Genomic DNA, 26,489 nt, shown 5'->3' with positions numbered 1-26,489 from the left:
TGGGAAGTATGCCATTGATCAGACTGGCCCTGTATAAACCTTGGAGCAGTTACTTCATTGTTGCGCCATTTCCCACTGTTTTAACTGAGATTATATTCGGCCTCTTAACAGCAATCTGCTCATTGACAGGATTATTACCGGCACATCTCTCACCAGCAATGGCCACTCATAACCCAGAAGAACGACCTCGTCCTTTCCAATTTTCAAGCGAGCTCATTTACATATACTATCCACGCGGTACAGGTATCTTCCCCGCCCCGTCCGTGATATCGGTCAGTCGACGCCACCGCGCCCTCCGGTTCGTTGTCCTCTCCTCATCAAGCGCGATAGAGAGAAAATAGTTATCGGGGTCAATGCGGCAGCGGCGGCCGCATCACTTTCTTCCGAGCTTCCTCTTTCCAACGCGCGCCCACTCGACTAAAGAAAGAAAAAGTTGTCCTTGATGGGATTCCACTTTTGTGTTCTCTTTTTTTTTATTTTTCACTCTCTCTCTCACTCTCTGCAAGGGAGTGACTCAGCGGGTTAAAGAAAAGTGGAACCCCGCTTTGAAGAAATCTACTTATAGCAAGGGGACCAAAGCATCGGAGCCAATACTCTCGGAACCGGAAGCAAACCAGAGCTTAGCAAAAACAGTCAAGGCCGGCTAACGGAAGGCGGGGGAGGACGTTCCCTGGATTCAGACTGAACCGCATGGCACGAAAAAATATACGAAAACTGCCCGAACCGAAATCGGGACCGAACTTTCTTTCCGTACGTGCATCACCGCATGATGCCGAACTGCAAGCCGAAGTTCGGCCGACGACCTCTGACTTAGTGCACATTCCCTTTCAACCATCCAGCTCAATGAGATAATCCCTGTATTCATAGGTGTAGAAGTCGCACACACGGCAACAGGCGACCCGACTGCCACGTCATTGTTGCTATGGTTCTCTTTCCAACTGAATAGCCATTGGATGCTTGCTACTTTTTCGGCTGGCGTCACTTCCCATTTCGGAACAGAAATCTGGCTTGGACAGATCGAGCCGAATTCGGCCCGGAATTCGGTTCGGAAAGAACTCGAACGCTTTTCGGGGCATGCGGTTCAAGCTCACCCTCGCCAATAACTGTGGCAGTTCTACCCAAATGTCAACAACAGCAAAAAAAGAAAACAGGCAAAAGCCACCCTCTGGGCTAGTGCTACCAAAGTGTGAGGTCTATTGCATTATTTTCTGTCTTACGTTCATCAAACCTCGGGTGTGAAAAAGTTTCTCGGTTATACAGAAGGAAAAGTAATTATCTTTTCTCCCTTCTTGAAACAAAGGAAACACATTTTCTACAGAATAGGGTGGCCTACAAAGCTTCTAGCATCCCGACGTTTTGTGGCCACAGCATGGAAAAGACGGATGACAGCGTTTCGCAGAAGAGCGGCCTGCTACTTCCGGGGTGAATGCATCCTTGGGCCGGCACGATCGAAGACGCTTCCATGCAGTCCAGTTAGGACAAAGCCGCCGCTTTCTCCAGTCGGCAGAAGCGGCTGCAGCAGAGAGCCTTTTCTGTCAATGGACAGCGTGGTGCAACGTCATTCAGTCGACAAAACGTTCAAGGTCATTCTATTGCAATACGCCAACCTACAGTCACTAAACGTTCCGCGTCGACATAGGCAGGCGTGTCAAATGTAAATGAAGCCACACACAGCGAAACTGTGCCCCGCTAACTTGATACGTACATCGCTTTAGCTTTTATCTTCTTTTTATTGGCTCACTAAACGTCGTACAAGGAGTCTAAACCAGCGAACGTGTTGCTTGCATCGATTCAACTAAAATCTCACAACGCATAGCGTTTGGCTTTTTTTTTTAGATATGAGGAAGTTTACTGTGTATTTGCACACACAATAATGTACGGATCATTTTAAGGAAACGTGAAAAATGTTAGTATCTTTGCCTCGACTTGACTTCCGCACACGAATCCGAAAATACTTCTGCAGCGCGCGCAGAAAATCACGGGCAGACGACATTGAGAAGGAGCGTGGTATGTAGCAGACGACGCGAATGCGGAAGGAAGTCTTGAGATCTCTCTCCACGATAATATTTCTCGCTTTGATACACGCAAATTGTGCTTAAAAATCAGTGTCTGTGTGAACTTTGCGTAAGGTAAACATACACACGCACACAAACAATAAAAAAAAACTGAGGGAAAAGCCGCATTACTGTAGTTTATTTAACATCGCCATTTTGTGGACAAATTGGAAGTAATTTTGGAAGCTTGTCCTCTCATATCCTCCTCCACGTGTTCCGACCAGATAACTTTACCTTCCGGCATGAAAGCTATGCCTTCCTTTAAATGCGCTTGTGTCGTGATTGTGCCACCACATGCCCGTCTCGTGGCTAGTCACCTAGCGCACTAGCACAATGATCCGGTTTCCGCGCGAGGACGCCAGCAAGTGGCTGGTCTAGCGATAGGGAAAGGGACAAATATATGCGCTCTTTTCATTGCCGACACCGTTCTGTGCCCGACGTACGCCTAAATGCAGGAGTAGACGATATCCAACACGGAAATCACATTATTTGTTCCGAAGTAAATGCAATGTGCCAACTATTAAATATAACGATACGAGAAGAAAAATTCACTCAATATTATAACTAGGAAAGTTGACTGGTAGAACCTAAGCGGTTTGCGCAGTATTGAGTAAAATATATTTTATGCGATCGACACGGCCCAGATTTCTGAAACACGGGCGTGTAAGAGGAAAAAACAAAGGTGCGGATCCTACGCCTATCGAGATGGACATTGAGTTCTCGCGCAAGAAAAAGCGGGAAACAGTGTCGGCAGCGGTGACACCTCGGGACTGGAAGGTCACATTCAGTTCCAAATGCAAAAAGGCGTGGGCCGTATATAGCTTTTCCTACAACGCTTATTTTTCTGCGGCATTTTCTTTATGCCGCGGTGAAACTTCCCACTCATCAGTTGTTTGGTGTTTCTTTATGCTGCAATCTGAACCTTCTCTGAGATTCACAGCAGAAGCAGAACACGTCGTCAATCAAATGCAGCAAAGAAACGACAGCCGAGAACAGAGCACCCTCATTATACCAACCGAAAAAAAAAAAAAAAAAAACTATTGTATATCGACCGTACAGCCTACAGCGTCATCTTGCCGGCCTGACAGGAGCCGTCACAAACTTTGTTCTGGAACATGAGGCAGGTTATCTTTCTACGCATATCTTTCTTCTAGTCATAGCCGGCAACCTTCTCTCACATGTTCTCACAAATGTTCGGGCGCTCGTAAGGCAGATGACGTTTTTTTTTTAAATATCGATTTCACGCTAACCATTAGAAAGAGAGATCGAAAAAAAAAAAAAAAAAAAGAACACCCCGTCGACAGATGGCTAACCTTTTCAGTGACTTCCACCTTTCATCATAAATTTCTCAGGCACTTGAGGCTTTGTATGTATTTGTCCTTTCTATGTGTTCCAGCCTCAGAACATCAATTGTTTCATCTTACCTACCTACCTGTTCCTACCTCGTCCGAGTGCCACGAACGAACAGGCAAATAAATGGGCAACTCTACTCGGGCGCCTTTACATTTTTTCTTCTATATGTGACTGTCCGCACATTACAGTTTAAGTTTCTTTGTATATGCACATCATTGTCTTAGGCCAGGGCTATTACTAACCCAATCCAACCTAACCTACGTACTGGCCTTTCATCTACGGCTGCAATAAAACATACAGGGATAAAACAGTAAACTGCGCACGGACATCGGCATATTACACGAGGTAAGATAGCAGCATTAAAAGTAATAGAAACAGCCCTCCTACTAATACGGTTACTACTCCCCCCCCAAAAAAAATAAAATAAAAAAATAAAAAATAAAATGGGCTACCATCACGAGGAACACATCCCCACCCCTTCCCCCTATTTCCTCTAATCCGCGTCGTTGAATGTCATGTGCTGTCCGCACACGAAGAAAACAAATTGTCTGTTATACGTTTTTCACGATTTTCCCTAATGCGCGACCATGAATCCTGTCGTAAAGAAAACAACAAGTTTCACATAGCAGAACACGTCGGGAGACGAGTAAATTTCTCCTCTCTTTTTTTCTCTCTTACAAACAAACAAACAAACAGGTTCCACATTTGATCTGACGGACGTCCGAAAAAGCGAGGTTTCTCTGTACATATGACACACGACAGCAAGATAGAAGACATGGGAATCAGGTACCGAAAGGCATCCTCGACAAAATTTCCGTATCCCTACATATCTTCCTGGTTTACGATGTTCCGACGGCTAAAGTTTGCGCATCATGTCGCTCGCTATCAACGGCATTCGATTAGGAAGCAGCAGCTGCATCAGCGCGCTCACGATGGCCATCGCGGATATCATTCACCATCACACCACGGAGAATGATGTAATGTTGAACGATGCCCTATAACGTGATGTGACGCTGAAGGTAAATGATCGATTTTTCAGTTGAAATCGATTTATGGGTTTGGAAGTTGAATTCCAATGATGTGCTTCGAAGCTGCAGGGTTGCGATGCTGATGTCGAATGAGGGAGTGTGATGTTGATGCGTTTTGAAGTGATGGTGATGTTGATATGATGTAAGTAGGGCCCACCATGATGCGATGTTGAATGAAATTCCAGAAAAGTGCTAACCAAAAGAGTGTGCCCTCGCTGGCAACATTGTGGCACGGTACGGATTGCCTTGGAGCACCGTGCTCGTGGAGGGTTACCGTATGCGATGTGCTCTGCCCCGAGACTTCAGTGAACGTTCAGACGACTTTCAGGTGGACAGTGTTAAATCTAGAGATACTACTACACTAACTGCAGTAAACGGGATTATTATCGAGGAGGAACAATTCGCGCCATGAGTTCATAGAACGCTGCTTTGCCGCCAGTCCATTGCATCTACAATACACGCGAGTGCTCAGGGTGCCGGACACGATCTGTATGCTTCTTTGTGCACCTCCAGTATGCACCTTGTGCGTTAGTTATCCACATAGGATCCCAAGCAGCACAGTGTGCCGAAAGTGCCAGTGCATGGAGGTGCATTGCCTATATCCCTACGCACTGGCACTTTTTAAGTACACTGTGCTTCTGAGCAACCTCGATCTACCCGTCCACCGTAGACGAGTTAGATCGGAGTTGTCTTTTTCGTGGGCAGTGCTGCGAAATGAATCACCCCACTGATAATACTCCTGACAGCCACCCCATGTACTTGATAGGATGACGATGATTTGGGTTTTAATAACGCGAATGCAAGTTCGGCTGCAGTGTGACAGACTATGGTGAACTGCGCTGAAATTAGTTAAAAACCAACGTAACTACGCTAAAAAAAGAGCAAAACAACAACAAGAAGAAATGTGACTTAAAAGTAGGCGTAAAAGGTTAAAGGTACGATAGCAAAATTATGAGTGGTCCAGGTGTATTTGAACTTTCAGTATGTCGTCCTGCTTAGGATATAGACAAAGGAGACGGCTGGTCTGTCGCCTCCGGAAACTGGAGAGAGGTTGCAAACATTCAGTTGCGCCTCTTACTCGAGGAAAACATCGGGAGCACGCTATTAATCATAAAAATAGCTTCGATTCAGAAATATTAAAGGCGAGCTCGTCACATTCCAGAGAAAGCCAATTCGTACTGGGCTCCTGTTCCTCATATTTGCAGCATCTGCACACTCTTCGTCCGAGGTGATGCAAGGTGATGGAGTGACACTGTGTGACGTCGTCGGCCCCCCAGCTTGCACTGATGCTAAAGACGACAGCGACTTAACATATGCTAGAAGAGTATTCACGCTTACAAGATATGCATAGACCTCAATCAGATCAAAAAGTATCGCAGTCGCCAGAACTAACTCGTCAATGCTGAAGGCTGATGCTGAAGCAGACGACGTATATCTGCATGTCCACAGCACAAGAAGGATAAACAAGCTCTCCTCGGCAGCACGACCACTGTTATAATAATAAAAGAAAAGCGGGCGTGTTTTGCTCTTTTTTTTTCAATCGGGATCCACTGTTTCATGCAAATACTACTAAGCGAAAATTGGACGCGATCCAGCAACAGTGTTGCCATCTTATGTACTTCACCACACGTAAACGAGGATTTCATTATGTCGCATCAAAGCAAACCACCAGCCACGACGACAAATGGAACATACCACACGTTCCTGTGCAGAGACGATTAACAAATTACTGCCTGTCCGTCTACCAGCCCCTGACCCCCATCGGACCATTGCACTTGAAGGGGCAATATTTGAGACACACACCAGCAACTCACACGCAACCCGTCCAGGAAGTCAAGTCGAGCGGACGAAAAAAAGAGAAAAGCATTTTACCACTCTTCCGCATTGCCGCGCGTACCGATCTTGATGAACCTTCGTTAGCCCTATAGGACACGTGGGATCCCATGTCCGTTCCATACGTACACATCCTGCACAGCGTGAACCGCCCTCGACTCCTGAACACCGCGCCGTAGAGCGGCATCGTAGCCAAAACGTTGCGCATGGCACCGAGGTGCAGGGCCCGCTTGGACGAACGTGCAGGAAATTCCTGAGTACCGCCCCTCAGCATCTTTGGCAGTGGTTTAGGCACGAGCAGCGTTGACCACCGTACCGCGTGCCCGAAGCACTACTGAGGACACCACTGAGGTATCCCCTCAGCGTTCGTGCAAGCGGGCCCAGATCTTTGCATTCCGGACACCGTGCTTCATTGTCATCCTCCAGAGGTCACTTTACTCCGCGACCACACGGTGTCGCTCGAACGCGTCCCCACAATCCTCGATGCGCTCGTTGTTCGGCTACTCTTGAACCGAGAGTCTCATTCCTTCGCAGGACCCGTATCCGACGTCCTGACACTGTCCCCTGGAATGCCCCAGTCGACGCACACTTTCTGTACCGTAGCTCACCTGTATCCAGAGGCAGTTCCACCAAGGGCCAACAAGCGCCGATGCCTTGCACCAGCTGCATCTTCTCTCAAGCACACACACACTGCATACAGGTACGTATTCCAGCGGACAAGCTCTCTGAGACAGGCGAGGAAGCAAGAAACCCGCCACGTGATTCCTTTTTCCTCGTCTCGACAAGACGTTTCGGCCTGGTTTTCGCTTTTGTCGGTCAACCGGCCCAGTTTCCGCGCGCGCTGCCTGGCTGCCGCAAAGGGAAGTCAGAAAGAGAGAGAAAAAAAGCGACACACTTTCGTGGCTTGAGGGGGGGGTTTACTTTCACAAACTTTCACTGCTTCCTCGCTCGGACCCAGAGGCGATCGGTAGTGGCATTTGCGACGTCGGTCCGGACGTCACATCGTTCGTTCACATGGTTCCTCGTGTCGCTGCCAAGGGCACGCTGTCGTCTCTTGGAGTGGTGATAGCAAGAAATAGAACGTATGTCTTTAACCGAGCACGTGGGAGAGGTAGCAGTGACGTTCTTGTACCTCTTCCACAGGAGAAACTGTGTACACCCTCGGTATCGATTCGTGGGAAAAAGTCATAGAGCAGTACGAAGTATCTTATGGTCACTATTCACGACTCTTGTGTCACTGAAGTACATTGATCGGAACAAGGTAATTCAGTGACACAAAAGTCAGTATTATTGATATTTTTATAAGCTGTTGGGCGGACCACTAGGCAGTCCAATCCAATCCGCAACCGTTGAGCACACGCCAAAAACGGGTATCGAAAATAGCTCGGAACCGAAAAAAGAAACCAAATATTGCTTCGGAAACGGAAACTGGAACCGAAAGTAGCTTGAAAACGGAAACGAAAAGATGAGTTTTTCGTGTACCAGAAACAGAGACTGAAACATGATTATTATTGTCGGGACCAAGCACCGCTTGTTCCCACATGCTGATAATCTACACGGGTTCGCGGGGGTGTGGTGCAATTTGCTGGATTTTTTTCAAGAGGGGTGATATTTTCTACGCACAGACACACTTGTGACATTGAGGCCCAGTTTCACCAACGCCGATTAACACTTGAACCGAGATCACCGGTTCCTTAACTTGAATTTAACGTTTAACTCTGCTTCACTACAGGGAGTTATTGTCAGATTCATCCTGTCACTAACTAGCGCTTGTAAAAAAAGATTTGAGTGTTAACTTCAAGCTTCAGCAACTCTTGTTCTCGGTCTAAAGCTAACTAACGTTGGTGAAACCGGGCGTAACAGATGCAATATTAACTTTCCCTTCCTGGTAGTAGTATATTCCAGCAGCTCCTTTTATTTTTCTTCTTCTTCCTTCTTTTGCAGACGCACTCACGCTTCACGCATTCACGCTTTCGGAAGTGAATCGCGGGAACTTGATTCGCGAAGGATGTTAGAGGCACGGTTCGGTTTACGCACACAAGACTTTAGGGGCCACGAATGGTATCGGAAGACTGAATTCATGCATTGCAGTATGCAAGACTGAATGAAAAGGTAATGTGGAACTCTGGCTACAGCCTAGTGCATGCAGTGCGTGCCAGCACGGGTAAAAAAAAAAGTGTATGGAAAAACAGTTCCAAGCGAAAATAAATAAGAACAACACTACCACAGCATTTCACTGCAAGTGACCGCTGCGAGCGTCGTATCCAACTAGGTTCTTATTACAGAGTTAATTCGTCCCGAATGTCACCGTTCGCAACGGCAGATTTGTGCGTACATTTTCAATGTGTATCTCATCAATGACTCACGACTACCTTGCCCTATTTTTATAGATCGGGGGGGGGGGGGGGAAGAAGACAATACGGTACCGTACTGCCCAGAAGAACAGTCTCTGTTCTACCTTTCTACACATACAGACGACAGGCAGCTGTCAGAGGAGGTACAACCCTTTCTGGTGGTTAAACATTTCCTGGTATGGACATCACCATTTTATCTTTCTTTACTCCCGAACAGGATAAAATGATGAGAAAAGCAGAGCGGCGAACCGTCACCGTGCAACACAGCTATACAGGCCACTGTAAAACGGGGCTCAGAGGGAGGCAACACAAAACCTGTTCCACACGAAAACGGTCGTCCCTGGGAACCACTGCAGTAACTATACAGGATCGACTACCGCAACACCTCAATCATCGTAAAGGACGTTGTCTTCGTCAGATGCACCATTTCTCGTGACCGATTCGTCGTGCGTCTGCTGATGCATCGATTATTATCGAGGAGCTCAACAAGAAATTTAGCGTTCGTTTCAATCAAGGGCCACCACCTCGTTATCGAAAACATACGACCACCATTTTTTTTTTTTTTGACACATGCTTTAAACAACATAACTGCATAATCCATACGGATCATAGCCTAAGGCTAGTACGATCCGGTAAAGAGAGAAAAAATACAGTAACAATGTTCAACAGCAGCAACAGTCAAATGTCAGTGCCAAGCTACCGACATCCAGTCGACAGCAAACATAAAAACGTAATCATACCAACTAACACTTATAGCAAGAAACAGTAATACTAACACTTATTCAGTAGGAACCTTCGCACAGCTAATTTTAAATTGTTAGACATTATAACATATAGAGGCAGAGAGTTCCACTTGATAACTCCTTGGTGTCGCAGAAGACGCTTACCATATATATTCGAGAACTGCGCAACATTAAAGTGGTGTTCCAACATAGCACGGCTCGTGCGTGTAACAGATATAAGCCTTACTCCAGCAACAGCTCCCTCATTCATAATGCAATTTTTTATCATCAATACAGTTCTCTCAAAGCATAAAAGATTAAATGGCAGAATGCCTAATGGTTGATACAGACTAGAACAAGAGATCCTCGGATATGTATTGGATATAATACGGACTGCACGATTTTGTAGAACTTCAACTGGGTTCAGATAAGACTGATAGGTATGCCCCCATGACTCTACACAGTATAACAAATGACATTGGAAAATTACAAAATATAAAGTTCTGAGAATAGGAACTGAGAGTACCTGTCGCGCCCTGAATAGTGCGCCATTTGCCCGTGCAAGCTTAGAACATATATACGAAATATGTGGCTTCCAGTGCAAATGAGAGTCTAGGATGACACCAAGGTATTTAATGCTATTAACACAGTCTATGTTTGCCCCTTTGATTTGTATTTTAAAATTCGATAATCTAACAGCTTTACGATACGAACTAAAGACCATATATTTAGTTTTTGTAAGATTTAATGTTAATGAATTTGCCTCTAACCACTCTAGTAGGTGTGGGACAACACAATGAATTTTGGCTTGAATGTCGTCAATACACGAACCCTTAAAAAGCAGAACGGTGTCGTCAGCATACATAATGCTATCAGTGTTTACCGCGGTCGAAAAATCATTTACGTAAAGAAGAAAAAAGATCGGCCCTAGGGCAGATCCTTGAGGGACTCCCATATGGACTGGTAACGCATGGGAGCGACACCCATCTACCGACACGACTTGGGTTCTATTTTTAAGGTAACTAGTAAACAAATCGAGTAAATGTCCTCTACAGCCATAAGTATCTAATTTGCAAAGCAGAATATCATGAGATACACTATCAAATGCCTTTCTTAAGTCAAGAAATATCGAAACACAAATTTCATTATTATCAAAACACGCATTTATAAATTCTGAAATTGAGAGAACGGCAGTTGCTGTTGACCGAGTACAACGAAAACCATGCTGGCTAGGTCTGATCACATTGTGCTTTAAAAGAAATCTTGTAAGTCTAACAGATAGTATTTTCTCAAATATAATGTTTAATGCACTGAGAACCGAAATCGGCCGATAATTCGACAAAATGTTACGAGGTCCACTCTTATATACCGGAACGACCCTAGCAATCTTAAAGGCATCAGGGTACTTGGCTTCGAGAATGGAAGAGTTATACAGATCAACAAGCACTGGACACAATATATCAATATTATATTTAATGATTTTCATGCTTATGTTATCATGTCCAGGAGCAGTATTGCCCGAACACTTCTGCACAATTTTTAAAACTTCTTCAGCGGTAACTTCATATAATGCAAAAGTACTCGCAACAGGATTTTTTACGTAACTCAAAGATTTTCCAGCATCGCCACTAAGGGAACTGGTAACTGTGAAGGCTTCATTCATTCTTTTGCATAAGTCATTGACGTCACCATTAGAGTCCGGTAGAACGTGTCCACGCTTGCCTTTCCCGATAACTTCATTTATGATACTCCAGGCCTTACGAGGATCCGTAGTAACACGAATTAACTCACCGAAGTATATCTGTTTACGTGGTCTCATCATTTTTACGGATAAATTACGATAATAATTGAACTTCCGTTTTATATAATCGCTAGTTTTGTCCTTATTTCGCTTGCGAGACCAATAGTTTTTCTCTTTCAATATATTTAAAATGTCTTTTGTCATCCAAGGACATACGGGGCTACTGTAGTGACCACGGGTCGGTGTACTTGATTCATTTATCGCCTTCTGAATCAAAGATATAATGTGCCGACATTTATCGTCAACACAGTCTTGCCTTATTGGTCTTTCAAAGTAATTCGTAAGTAGCTGACGTAGCAGTGCATAATTTATGCGCCTAGAGATTTTAGGGTCTCTAAGTAGAGATTCATTACCTCGAAGAGTGATTAGTGCAGATATTGGAAAATGGTCCGCGATGTGTTCCTCAATAACTTCAGCGCTGCCGTCGTCATTTTCCACGTTAGTTATTATATGATCAATCAACGTGGCTGTTTCATTAGACACTCGCGTAGGCTTTGTGATTATATTTTTGTATGCATACGACCTTATTAGATTTTTGTAAGAGCTGGATAAGCTGTCATCTAACCAGTCAATATTGAAATCGCCACAGATATAAGTACTATATTTATGGGAGCTCAGTGTAATGAATAAATCCTCAATTTTAGTCATGAAACGATTATTGCATAAGTGGGGAGACTTGTAAACCACTCCAACTATAAGATTTTTGTTTAACTCTATAAACAAAGCTTCGCAGCTGTTATCTATCTTGAAATTCAAGTCAGCGCGAATAATAAATTCATATGTGTTTTTGATATAGATGCCGACTCCTCCCCCTCGTAATTGTCGGGACATCCCGACAAAATCAAAGCCCGGCAACACAAAATGTTCGTTTTCATAAATCCATGTTTCACTTAAACACAAGATATCACATGGATACAAGGCTAAAAAAACATGATAAAACATCAAAATTCCTTCGTAAACTCCGTATATTCACATGCAACAATCTCAGTTTCATATCAGCCATTGTTCAGAGTATTCAAAAACAAAAACTGGCACTCGTCTAGACTATCAGTGCAAGGTCAGATTCAGCTTTGATTGAAACAGCTCTTGAGCTATCATTTTTCCTTGCTAGAATTGTACCACGGGAAACCCACACATATCTTCAGTTGCATTGCCGCTTTTTTTCTATTGCTTGTCCCAGCAGTTTTCTGTAATACGGGCACAGATGATCGCTAACAAACACGGGGTCATTTCCCTGTAGACCCAATGCAGCGACTGTAGGACGTTTCCTTTTTGCAGCCTTAAGGATACTCTCCTTCTTAGCTCGACTGATAAATCTACAAACAATGTTGGATTTATCTGGATTATGTGTGGGGACCCGGTGTACGGCATCGATATCCTCAACCATCAATGGTACTTCCATATATTATATTATTATTATGTATTATATATTATGTTCGACGACCAGACATTTCTCCCGCAACTTCAATGAGGCGTGCTCCTTGGGGCAGTAAAACACCACCACGAATATACTGGCCGTGTCGGAACCACGACCTAATAGATTATAACGACCATGTCATAATCGGCAAGCCCTAGGAGCCCGTCCGCACGACCCGCTAGGGGCGCTACTCATCGGCCCGCGAGATCTCCATCATGATTGGACAATGGAAATTTGAATTTTGAACGCGCAGAAGCGGACGTACGACTACCGTAGCAGACGACAGCAACCGCTCCTATGAAAACGCGTAGAATGATGATGATAATCAACTTTAGAATGAAACATCTTCCGTGGGACATCCACCGCTTGTACAAAAATACTAAGGTAAGCTGAAGTACAACGCATTGCAGAAATTGAGGAAGCAATAGCTGGGTCGATGAGTAGCTTCACCGCTAGATTCCAAATGGGGCGCTCCCACAGAATTCCACAACAGAGAACTCCCGCAAAACAATTCGACGTCCGTGGCCCAAACTTTGGCAGGCTTCGAAAGCTCGATAGGTTAACGAAAACCAAGCAGCAAGGAAAACACCCTCACGCTGAAAGCGTCGCGACGTTTTCTCCCACAATTTTTTGACAAGCGCACAACATATCAAAACGAAAAGGGGAACACAGAGCATTCCATACATTCCCGATGACTACGCTGACAGAAGAGAGCTTTAGTGAATCGTACTCTATGATTACGAGCACGGTCGCTGCGGCCGGGTAGCTTATGTGTTTCTCGAAACGGATAAGCCGCGAAAAATGGTACTGTGTAGATCAATCCCTACGACATGCACGAGCTTGAAAACCAGCTCCAGATTTCCTTTCCGGGAAGTTCGTATCGCAGGTCGGAAATTGAAGCCCGGGAAATGAGGATGGAACACGGTTCAATGAATTCGTTTCTATATCAAACGCGTCGATGATAACGCGCTACTTTTGGCGACACCTCAGTTCGCCTTGACCCCCCAACAGAGGTAAGAGAGAGAATGGTGTACACTCACCGTCAGCTGTCTCCCCTCTTGCAGGGTTGCTCTGGACACAGTAAGCGGGCATGGCGGCCCAGCACCACCCCGGAAGGTCCTATAGATCAATCAAGAGGTCACATTCTCTCCTATTTATCGAACACTCTCTTCGTCAATCCCTTCTCACTTCACGCTGCAGACAACTTCTTAATTGTTGTCCACCGTCAACAGCTGTATTACATTACTGCCTGATATTCAAGAGGCTGCGGGACTTTGTTCCGAGTTTTTCCAGATAAATGTGAAAAGACAATTACAATTCGCATCGATAGGAACCACAATAGTGCAGCCAAAATCTGAATTTTGTATTTTCTTTAAATCAATCAATCAACCAATCAGGAAACAGCATTCAGAACTGTACACCAGAGGCAGTAAGAGAAGAGTAAATGGGCATCGCGAATACCGAAACTCATCCGGCTCTCACATCACTGCAGGATGGTGGTGGTGGTGGGTGGTGAAAGGGCTTGCCGTTGTCGGCCTCACGTAGGTGGGCAACGTCACGACTGACGCCCTGGGGGAATGTGCGTCCTGGGCCGACTTCTAAGGGAGCAGGAGCGTTCGCAAGCAAGGCACCGCGGGAGAGGTCACGTGCTGGCGAGAGCCAATTGGAGTGGCCGTAGCCATTGCTCCCTTGACGTCAGCGCTTGACGCGTACGTGTGTTCGATTATTTATAATCTAGGGTTCTTCGTTTTCGGGTTAAACCCGATTCTTCACTATATTTGCACCCCGAACACACTTTTTGAAATTCGGGTTCAACCAGATTGCTACTAGGAATCCCCGAGGTCCGCAAGCTTCGGGGCCCTCAAACGGGTGAATCATGATATCAACCAGAACAGGTACAGGAGGAGACCTGCGTGTCTTCCTTTTATAATCCCGCCTTGCTGATCCAAAAGACGAGCTTTCATAGATCTGGCACAGATGTTGCAATTCCCCAGGTCATTCAGTCCCCCCAGTTATACAACTGCTCCTTGTCTGATGACCTGTTCCAACCTGTGCGAGTGCCACAGGAGGTCATAGAACTCGATAATGACACGTAGATATGCAATATGGGAGATTTCGTACACTTGCAAATTTTGCCTGTTGTAATCACAGGGCAATAAGAATTCTGGTTTCTGGGCTCATTACCACAATGGTGGCTTGAATGAGATGACAGGTTTCACCCGAAAACCCTTGATGCATATCAAATGGAGGAGGAAGCACCCGATTTCTCCCCGGATGTACGTGTGAAAATATTATTCGATTTTTAAACCCGAACTGCAAAATTCTTAAAACCCGAAAACGAACAACCCTGTTTATATCTCGTCATGTAGGACACGTAGAAATATTGTCCCTTTAATACTGGGGCGTGCAGTACTATGCACGTAATAAACCCCAAAATCAAAGCGTTTGTACTCATTTCCACACAACTGGGAAGACGCCCTCTGTTTCTCATCAGACGATTCGCCACCGTATGCACCTACTGTCATCAAGAAATCGTATCTAGAATGTACTCAACAAAATCCTAAATTTAGCATCTCATCAACTACGCGCGAAAGGGAAAAAGCGAGAACCGTTTGCGATCAAAAGCCTATCCTCACAAAACCCAATTGATACACACGTCGTCTGCTACCGAACCAGTCGCCCGATTCAGCCCCGCAGCAAATTTTCCTCTTACGCAGACGAGAGACGAGATACCGCACTGACTGGACGAAGCGGCAAACTAGGAAGCATCTCAAAGCCATGCACGTTTCCTGACTCCCATACTCTGTTATAGTAAAAAGAAGAAGGAAAAGGCCAGGAAACTTCTGCTTTAAAAAAAAAAAAAAAGAATAAATAAAAAAGCTACGTAGCAAAGTGCGGAAAAAGGGGAATTTAAAAGAAGCCGAAATGCTTTCTTATTTTGCACCAAGGAAGCAAGCATCAGTGGCGCCAACGTAATCAGGGCAGAAAGAAACGGTTCGCGACGACGGTGAATGAAATGGAGACCGAAACAAAAAGCGGCAGTAGAGACACGTATCCATGCACATCGTACTCGGCAACGAAGGGTGTGTCGCAGTACGCATAGCTGACGTGACGTGTGCGTCGTAGTCGGATGACGTTCGCAAGGAATTCAGGCGTTGCGCCTCCTGGTGCCTTACGGGTGAAGCAGCGTATAATAACCAACACGATTCTAATAAATGTGCTTCTCAGCAGATGACTGCTCCGGCCTCTACTCGTCAGGAACTGTGCTCTCGACGCGGTTCAGGTGGGGACGAGCAATTTGGTGGCTTGATAGACAATGCAGAAGTGCGAAGAGTTTACGCGTGCAATACTTTCCCGTACTCACGTGTATCGTAATCAGTGGCGGATCCAAGGGGAGAGGGGGCGGTTGGGCGATCGCCCTTCCAAAATTGTTAGTTCATGCATGCTGTATATATTAGGTCATACTGTATGACTCATACATTAGTTTTCCCTCTCTCCCCTCCCCAGTTACGCGCTTCAACAAAGATACCGCCCCCCCCCCCCCCCCCATCCAAAGCGAGGGTCTGGATCCGGGACACCTCTGCACTTTGGTCGCGCCTGAATGTTGTACGAGTGGACTTCGCAGACCATTCTCTGTATTACAGTCACATGATTTATCTCACGAGCTTGTAAACGTGTTATCGTAAACCCTCCTTGCTTCGGATTCAGCCAAGATAAGCGGTGAAAGTGAGTGTTCTGAGCCTTCATGCGAAAGCGGCCGAAATAATACCCACTTCGCAGAGTCAATGAACTGCCGCCGAAACAACAGAAATTTCACCAGAGAAAAACAGAATACACAACTTTTTTTTTTCTTTCGAAAGAGGGAGAAACTCTTCCTACCCAGTGATTTATCCAGATCCCCTTTACACCCCCCCCCCCCCCCCCAGGTTGGAAAATCGTGACCATCTGGATGTGTGAAGCCTCGGAGAAGACGTCTCTCCTCCCTTCCTCCTCCCATACCCGCGTGCTGCGCATGCGCACCTCTCTCGCTTCTCGCAAGAAGGCTTGCGCCGCTGTTGTGGCTCTGTAGTTAGTGGTAGTCAGGGGTGGATAGTGGTAGTGGGTCGGCTGTAAACACACACACAAAAAAAAAAGAAGAAAGAAAGAGAGAGAGAGAGAGAGAGAGAGAATACGTCCTCGGCTAACGCATTTTTCTTGACAAAAAAGTAGAGAACTCCGACTTAACGTAACAAAATAACATGTTTGACTCTTCCCGAACAATGATCTCTCATCCAGTTTGGCACTGATGATGTCCGACGCATGACGGACGAAACGTCTGAGTAAAACTTGTTATTTTGTTATGTTAAGTCCGAGTTCTCTACTTTTTTGTCCAGTTATGTCGTCTCCCGGCTTTTGGAGTATTTTTGCATTTTTACTTGCACCTCCCCCTTTTTTGGGGGGGGGGGTTCTGTTATTTTAGCATTAGACACATGTCAGTCATGATACATTAAACTGTTACGACGTAGCGTAATAATGGCTCCCCCGTGCTAGTGATCCGGAATAAACAACTGGTCCGACCCCGACGTTCTGTCACGACGAGCGCTCGCAGCGCTACGCTTCGTCAATAACAACGCAACCACGTTATTTCTGTGATATCTATTTTAGAAAACAGCGTGCGGACAAGAAAAACGTGGTGCCGCAGTGTTCCCCCGTCTTACGTCCCACAGAAAGCACGCGGAACGGAAAATTTGTGCAATGCCCGTTTTCGGCGCTCCAGGAGATTTCGTAGACGTGCTTAGTGAAGCCTGGGCTTCCGGCCACGGAAGCTTACCAGGAAGAGATTTTTTAAGAGTTTAGGATTTTCACAGCTTGCTGTTTCCGTGCATCAACTTAGAAACACTCTTCGAAAACGCGGTTTTGCACTTCTTGCACTTCACGCCATTTACAGTTGAAAATAGCTCCGCGTGCGGGCACGACACGCCCACCTCCACAAGAGTGACGTCATCCGCGCTATGTCCGTCTATCCATGTCGTCAGGGGAGCGTGACGTCTGCGGCCGTTCCCACTGGTAGCCGTAAACAGAGCTGTGAAGTAATTAATTACAAGCAACTCAGCTACTGTAATTAATTACATTGAGTAATTAACACTGTACTTAAATATTTCTAAAAATGTGAAACTAACTGTAATTAAATTACATTTCTACTGTAACTTGTACTCTCTGCTGTGGTTTCCAATTCTGTTGTAAATTTCTGTCTGTGGTACTGTATCTTTCCAAAGACTGAGGCTTTTCTACTGTGATCATGTTTTACCTATTGATCTTACACATTTGCTTCCTTTCATTCAAAATATAATATACTCACGTGGGGTTTTAACAGGCTATGTACCCCATCACACCTGATCAATGATGTAGATTTCTAACCTTCCTTTCCATAAATTTGTTTGATAGTTGTAATAGTGGTGGTCTGATACTTTGATAGTGGTAGTGGTGATAGTGTTTCAACCAGTAGTTTATCCAGAACCGCAAGCTCGGGGGGGGGGCTGCAAAAAATTTGGGGGCAGTTACATTGTAATAGCACACAGGAAAAAAATTGTGGGGGAGATTGCCAAACATGAAGGGGGGAGGGGGGGTCAAAACCACTTGTTTCGACTAACTGGGCATCAATGTTAGATGTGCTTTCTTGCTTCTATTCAGTTGTACTGTTTTCTGCATATAAGTTTCGTTGTTTACGTAGTTCATTGTGTAAGTTATGAACTTCTGACCAGGGAAGGATAACGGACGTATTTTAGTTACCGTTTCTATTTTCGTTACTCTTATATTTTCGTTTCCGGTAATGGAACGGCTGTTACAGAGCTGCAGGAGGACAGCCAGTCCGGCTCTGTCAGCACCCTGTTTTGCCCAAGTGCTGCTTCGGTGTCACACGTACACACTACACATCGTTGGGATGCGCACATCTTTCAAGATTTTTTAAAAAGTGTAGGAACATGTCTTCAGTCAGTCTTCTGTCTTCAGTCACTCTGAGTTCAGCAACCCAAGATGGGCGTAACTTTCATCCAATGTCACATTCATAGGCGGACGCTCTCAGTAGTAAACAATACTGCCATAGCCACGGTGAAATGAAGAAAGTAAAAAATAAAAATAAAAAATCGTACGCTGTCATCCCTGTGCTATGGTGGAGTTGAGTGCGTGGAGTCTATGTTGTGTAAGTCTCATGTCTTAATGTCATGTCAGTAGGTAATGTCAGGAGTAGGTAAGTGAGGGATGCACCCCCGGTATCCAATATTGCGCTCTGTTTCCATGCTGTCGTGTAGTATTTAGAGCATTACAGGGAATGGAGTCATCAAAATACAAAAATAAAATGAAAAGTCAATGAAATGTCATTGCGCAACAGTAACAGCCATTACCGGAATTCAATACCGGACGATAATTTTCGTTTCCGTTTCCGTTTCTGGTAATGGAGGACAGTGATATTTGCGTTTCCGTTACTATCTCCAATTTCAGTAATATACCGTTTCTGTTTCCGTTACCATTACCGACACCCTTCCCGGCTTCTGACATGAACAACATTACTGGGAAACATGTTGTGCGGGACACTAATACCTGGCTGCTTTAAATGGGCACCACCTGGAGTAACTCAACAGAAACTCATTTGGTTACTTTTGCTGTGTAACTGCAACTGAGTAACATTTGGGTTTTGGCAACTTCTCCTGTAACCAGCTTATTTCCTGAGTCATGTAACTGTCATGTAATTACCTCTTCTGAGTAACTTATACAGCTCTGGTCGTAAGCACATTACCTCTCTCGCGCTGTCTCACTGGCAATGACACCTGCAGCGATGTCACAGCTGTGTGAACTTCGGTATATTGGTGCCGATTTTTTACGCATCTCTTCCTCCCTTTGCTGGAAAACCTGGATTTCAGATTCACGTTGATGCAAACAACTTCCTTTTACATTTATCCAGCATAACTCGGGACGAAGAGCTGAGACTAGAGCACTGCACAGGCTGCATTTTTAGGCCCCAGCCCGGCATTCCTTCAATTTGCCCGCCTGGATCCGGGCGACGGCTCCATATCTGGCCCGGGCCCAGCCTGAGGAATTTCGCCGTTTCCTGGTCCGGTCCAAGCCTGAGAAATTTCTACGCTCCCCAGCCCGTCAATGACAGAGTGCCAGGCTATAAAAGTTAGCTGTGGCTAACTAACAGTGACGTAGCACAGGCTCGAGTCCGATCAAAGTCCATCAACGTACAGACCCGGTCCCACAATGTCAAACCAGAGATCAACTCAGGCATGCCAAAGGAAGGCTTTTCCCAGCCTGGCCCGTGCAGTGCTCCAGCTGCGACCCCTTTCACGCCACAGCGGTAACTCAATGTCGGTCTGACATCGGTCGGGCATCGGGAACTCCCTCCCGGGACAATGTGTGTGACTGTCTCTACGTACGTAACGAGGAAACACGCTGCTTTTCCAGATTATCTTTGTTACTTTTGCTATACTTTGCCCATCACTCAACAACTGCTTATCCCTTTATGCTGCACAATGATGCTGTTACAGGAATCGGTACTCACCTGAGCAAGACCCAGGCAGAAGAGAAGCCACAAGTGCCGTCACGCCCGAAGTGGCACTGCATCCCCAAGCCCCAACCTGTTAGAGAATCAAATAAAGTAAGCAAATGCACATATGCACATCACACATGCAAAACTATGACTGTAGGAAGTGTTCCTAAACATATAGAGTGTAGGTGTCAGCTATCATAGCATGTGCTTCAGTTTACAGATTTATGTTCACATATTGTATAGAAGGTGAAGAACCTGTTGATTTCATTAACTGGTGAAATTATGTGATTATGTCACCAGCACTGGTCACAGTTTCTGGTACACCACCTCTGTGCACCGAGAGGCTATACAACAAAATGTGAACATAGGAAGACGGACTGAATATGCAGCAGCATTACGATACTACGGCATGTTTGCATGGAATTATCTTGGTGGATTGCAAAACATCACACAGACGCCTGCCCTGGTGTCACATCTGACATGTTCATTATTTGACGCATAACAAGATATAGCCACACTACTATTTTGGAAAAGGCTCTTAGTAACATGATAATTAGGCATGTACAAATATTCAAATTTTTAAATGCTGAAGCAAATAATCCTTTATTCAATTTGATTTTTCCGAATTAAATACAGAATTCTATATCCGAATAGTTCCGAAGCTACATACCTAAGGATGAAACCGGCACACACGAGGGTATAAAACAAAATTAATTCTACTTCATATTCTGATCCGTATCAATATCGAGTATACATGTTTATATCTGTATATGTGTCGGATGTGTAACAGATCTTGTTATCCAACTACTCGCTTCATTAGGCTAGGATTAGACTTTATTATAAGTATTTGCCTCGTATTAGCCATTGAAATAATTATGTGTGCATGTCTAATGCCAATGCAATATCTACACACTGGCACATCTAGTGGTATCCTTCCCAAAAGGTGTGCATTGTTCATCTGCATCCAGAAATAAATGAAGAGATAGTGTTCGAAACGGGCTTGAACTTGTGTGTGAGTACAATATGCCCCCCACATTGTTCACTATTCCTCTCTCTGTCCAAGCACATTCCACTGCTAGAACAAGGTGGTGCACAATGTTTGAGCAGCTTGCACAAACCGGCCCACGTGTTACGGGAGAAGGTGACGAACGCAAATGCGAATGCGGAGGAACAAATATAGACCGGCAAGCCGGCTTTTAAGGGATGCCTGCCACGTTCAGCACTCAGGTGGGTGGAGCACTTGGAACTGTGTCAAGTTTGGTGGCTCATCCTTCCGAGTCTTGCGCACAGCGTCAGGTTGTGTCATCGAGCTTCCAAAAAAAGAAACAAGCTACCTGTGGATTCTTCCAATCCCGTTCGTCCCTCCAATTCCGCTTAACATTATTCTGCCACAAAACTTTTTGCATAATGAAGGGACGAGCAAAAGACACGGACGTAGACGCACACAATCCTGTTCCATAATTACGTATAATTTTAACCAACACACTCTCCTCATCCTATTGCCAGAACCTTTTGGTTAACACTACGACACACATAAACGTGTCGTGAGAAGGGTTCAGGAGGAAATCGAAAACCAGAACCGAAAAGAAAGAAAGAAAACGTTATTCGGAGGGGGTGGAACCAGAACGGAACGAAAACAAAAGAAATTTATGGTCCAGAGGAAAAAAACGCATACCGCAAGAGCTCAAGCGCACAATACATAGCGTCGATCGGTGTTTAGGTAGGAAACTCTGAAATTCGTACTCTTGGGTCAAAGGTCTGCTCCTTCCCCGGAAATACTCGATGACTTGCTCTTGCTTAGGTCAACTAGAATTGTGGTTATCTGTGGACGAACCTCACACCACAACAATGTGCCAGAGTGCAAGATGGGCTCGTTATTTTCTCTAAGCCACTTGGTGGGACCCTGTAACATCACACCTTTTTCTTCCTCTGTTTGACATCTTGGAGAGAATAAATGGGGTTATTTTAGCTGCAATCAATTCTCCTTACGCCATGAGAAACTAAACTGATTACCGGTTTTGAACCGATATTTTTTGTACTCCGAAGCTGAACTGGAACTGAACTGTTCTCTCTGAACCAAGACGAAAACCGTAATAGAAAATGTTTCAGTTCGACACCCTGGTAGTGAGTTCCAAATGCTTTGAGGAAAAAACACAAGCTCGTTTTTTTCCTACTATTTAGTCTGCATTTAGTCTGCACATAAAAATTATTTTGGTACTTCACCCGACGTTATGCAAGGGTAAGTGTAAAAGACAGTTATGTATATGCATAGATGTGAACCTCCACTCCAAGCAAATGAACAGAAAAGCGGCATCATGGTAGGTGTTACAGTAGGCATCCCTGCCAGTGAGGCAGCTACGGGTAAGGTCACATGCTTTCGGCAATCAGCGGGAATGGCCGACGCTATCACTCCTCCAATGCCACAGCCTCATGTGGAAGTTTGTTACAGCTTCTATCTCGCCAACAACAACAACGAAACCCTTTAGAACTAAATGTAAAGTTATTTTCAGAAGAATGCAAAATTTATAATTGCAGGTTTCATAAATAGTGATGCTCAAAGCGCGCAAATCCTTATATTTTACCTTATGAACAAGTTGTAAAAATTTTAGAATGTACCGTGTGCACAAGCTAGGACTACTGAACGTACATACATTTTTGTACAACCGTAGAGGCAATTTAAGCTCGTCAAACTGCACAAAGCACTATAAATAGATAGTACACGGGAGCACCCAGAGGCCTACAAATACAAAGCAAGCTGATGTGTAGACTCTGCCAGAAAGTTTGCTTCGTTAAATACACATATCATTCTATTTTTACATTGACTAGTGCTTTAGCTGGTAGCATTCACTCCCATACTGCCTTCTTTGTGCAAGCAAGCTTAGCACTGTATGAAACACCCAATATTTCTGTCTTTTGTGGGGTAATTCCAAGTCAGAGTTTCAAGTGAAGATGCTCCTATTAATATTTTTGTATTCTCTCCTTAGCTAAGAAGGGTAATAAATTTTGTGCGTTGACGTGATACATTTATAACTGAGAGGCACAAAGGGAGACATGCGAGAGAAGAACGATTATACAACAGGATTCTCCTTAGCTACATGCATTTCACCGCACACAGCCTGGTTCTTGCATACTTTGGTTGTCCTCAAGCTACTTTTACAAAAATCCAACGCTCAATACTGACAGACAATGGTATGTTAAGGTGGCTCCCACTGTAACATTAAGTTAAACTTGCCAACATAAAGCATGTGCATACAAACTGTGTTGTGTAAATACTGTTGTCTGTGTGTTCTCAATGGCTAGAACACAAATGCACCAACAGACACTGGACACTGCAACAACAGGTAGTGTTCAATGGAGTGTGTAGGCCGAATATTTCTCCATAGCGTGTGTCTATGTGAACAGTTTGACAGTTGAAGAAATATTGATGAAACAAAGTGGCACTGAAGCCCAGAAGTCGTTACAAATTGCCCCAGTCCGGAAGTATCTTGTTCAGTTATAGCTTAACACTTTAAGGAATGCCACTATAAGACTTCCGCGAACATTGTCTTCTCTTCTTGTCCCTCACTATGCATTGATATGTATGCATCACACACACACACAGTGTTATTCTGTGAATTGAGGATGTTTTAAAGATATGCGGCGCGAATAGTAGTTTGTAGATTCGAATAGACGTCACACAGATGTTATCAACTACCCAAGCTGCTGGATTCGAAAAGTTCACGTCAATACTGCGGATGTAAACCACAGACGTAAAGAATGTTCCTTGAAGCCTTTGCACGTCGCTTAACATGATACAGTAGCGAATTAAACGGGAAGTGGTACATCCGGGTAACAACGAGCTTCTAAGCAATAAATTTACATCAAGACTCCCATCTGCTACGTTTGCCGTCTGCAACGTAACACCATGTCGTAAATCTGCACAAGATTCCGGAACCCGTACCTCTACAGCACGGACACATTTGACCACGAAAGCATGCACCACCAAAACCCTCAACTCACTGAAACACTCGAAATACGAGCACAGAGGACAGTATCAACCACTGTCCTAGATGAATGTTTACATCCAGCTCCGTTACCATGTGGTGTCCTTGAACATAACACAAACATTTCGCCACGAACCACGAAAACACGTTAGAACCAGTCGAGCAAGCATACCAGACAAGTGTTGCAAAACACTGCTGATTATTCCGTATGTGTTGGCTTAGGAAAACCACCCATGCCATGTTATCCTTCATCCTAGCATCGTCAAGCACGTTCAAACACATGTGAAAAGGCTTAAATAGGACAGACTGAACCGCTTGCTAACAAGATATCGCTGGCGTTGCAAAAGTAACGGTTGGAACTGCTGATGATGCGTTATCTTTCAGGGCAGTTGCTCTCGAGGTATCCAAATCCTCGTCTGACTGACCGCAACACACGTTACGATTGCATAGGCCTAATGGTAACGTGAAAATAGGTCACTTGATTCAGTGGAAAGTCCTATAGAGAAAGTAAAAGTGCTGGAGCACTTACGGGCCTCTCGGAGCGATCTCCGTGGTCATATGCATGTCATCACTTTGCCAAAACGCACAATATGCAAGCCTTTTACGGGTTACCGCACACACATAAGGTTACGGTATCCAAACCCCACATGCTCATGTCGCGCGAGACGTCACAGGAAGTTCAACGGTTCAGCAAAGACGTCACGGGGCGACGTCATCAAAAGTTGTTTGACACCGAATCCTTGGCGCGATAGTTCAAACGTTCAAACTTGCTCACGCTAGCACAGGATTTGGCCGAAATGCGCTCCAGGCCTATTTTTGAAACTTTTCTTGTTCGTTGTGATGGGTTGCCTTTCGCTCCTTTAAGCACAAAATGAGGAAAAATTTTAAAAATAAAACGTGTACCGGTTGATATCGCCTGCGTGCGTAGTCGAGCGTGCCTGAGTTTCAGAACAATGTAGGAGAGGGTGTGCGAGGAAGGCGCGTGCGCGTCGAGTCTGCGCCGAGCGGCCGAGACGCGTCAAACGTCAAAGTTTGTGGGCTCTTGGGATGGCCAGTCCGACCCGGACCATGGGGTGATGGGGAGGACCAGTGCAACAACAAGCAAACGAGAACCTTGTGCTCCTGTAGGGGCTGGTCATGCACGCTCACAAATTAACGGGATGTACTTACCTAACATCACTGAACCAGTGATTTATTCAGACCCCGTAACACTTTGTGAGATTACGCAATATTTCGTCAAAAAGCATAAAAATACAATAGCTGTTGTTGTGCTCGAATTATGCGGCAGACGTACTTTATGGCATAGCATATACAGGGTGTTCAAAATTAAGCTTTCACTAGCACTTTATAAATAGGCGAACAAAAGAAAACTGGTGCTATTTTTCTGTTCCTTGAGTAAGAAACAGGTGCTACATAATTAGCAGCACCTGTTTCTTACACAAGTAGCGTAAAGTTATTATCCGGTTTCCTGTCATCGCTGTGTTTGCGTAGCGCTCGTGAAAGCTTAATTTTGAACACCCTCTATATTTCCATTAAGAGGCAATCCTCCCCATAAAGTGTGCTGCAAGGTGATCTAATGCGCAGCATGCAGAATCGAAATTACACAAGAGGTAAATGCAACACCATTGGTTGCTTGTGACCGGAGAAGTCCCAAGGCAAGGTGCAGCAGGATGGCTGTTAAGCGCCCTCATCTTTCCACCCCTAAAAGCGCTGTCTACAGACTGCACAATAGCCAGAAAAGCAAAGAAACCGGTGTAGAACTTTAGCTACTTTTACATGACTGATATTTCTTTTGTTGCATAAATGTTTTGCTCTTCAAAAGCTCTACAAAAAATCCAAACTGAAAAGTGAAAAATGTTTCTGAAAAATTGTTATAAATTCTACACTTCAGGTCCTCTCAGGTATAGATTCATTAATCTACCTTATGAGGTTCCGGCGCCCCTCCATCCAGCTCACCTTCTGGGGCGGCCTGGGCGGCTGCCCCTCTTTCACGTCCCTCGGAACGGCTCTGCCTAACGAAACACCCCTTCGTGCAGTAGAGCATAGTTAGTCAGTTGACCTGAGTTGACGTCTTAATTTGATATGCAAGTGCTGAGGTACAGATGTGAGCTTGCTCGCAAAAATTCCTAAATGCATATTATGCAGAAATGCTGACAGGATGGTATTCAAACCTCACAATAGAGTCATGTTTTATGGATTTGACTTCATGCTTCAGCACATACTTTAGTTAAAAAATTTCTTGATTGACTTGTAAAAACCTGACATATCTTCCTGTGTTGCAGATTTTTTTAACATGGTAAGCACATACAGGCACCTCTTTGACTGCTGCCTCAGCATGATGTGCTGGGTACTAGTGTAGTCCAAGATAATGCCTAGCCATACATGCAAAATTTTCTTGGCGTGGAATGACGTTGATACC

The 26,489-nt window shown here is 44.9% G+C and overlaps 1 protein-coding gene and 1 long non-coding RNA gene across 2 annotated transcripts in view; one reads left to right on the top strand and one right to left on the bottom strand.

Moving 5' to 3' along the window:
* LOC135396833 (protein Smaug homolog 2-like) overlaps positions 1-24,750 on the bottom strand; it is a 42,552-nt gene extending 17,802 nt beyond the window's left edge. The window contains exons 1-3 of the mRNA XM_064628036.1: positions 24,600-24,750; positions 20,100-20,175; positions 13,603-13,681 (exon numbers count right to left, since the gene is read on the bottom strand). Coding sequence (XP_064484106.1) covers positions 13,603-13,654 — 52 coding nt within the window. The 5' untranslated portion in view covers positions 13,655-13,681; positions 20,100-20,175; positions 24,600-24,750. The remainder of the gene's footprint in view (positions 1-13,602; positions 13,682-20,099; positions 20,176-24,599) is intronic.
* LOC135396837 (uncharacterized) lies at positions 15,722-21,086 on the top strand. Its single transcript, XR_010423535.1, has 4 exons — positions 15,722-15,845; positions 19,500-19,970; positions 20,086-20,195; positions 20,388-21,086. It is a non-coding gene; the product is annotated as an uncharacterized LOC135396837 (long non-coding RNA).
* Positions 24,751-26,489: the final 1,739 nt, after the last annotated feature.

Source organism: Ornithodoros turicata, chromosome 6 (assembly GCF_037126465.1).
Source record: "Ornithodoros turicata isolate Travis chromosome 6, ASM3712646v1, whole genome shotgun sequence".
Lineage (NCBI taxonomy): Eukaryota > Metazoa > Arthropoda > Arachnida > Ixodida > Argasidae > Ornithodoros > Ornithodoros turicata.
The sequence above is the reverse complement of the archived record's forward strand: the minus strand, read 5'-3'. Positions and strand labels throughout refer to the sequence as shown.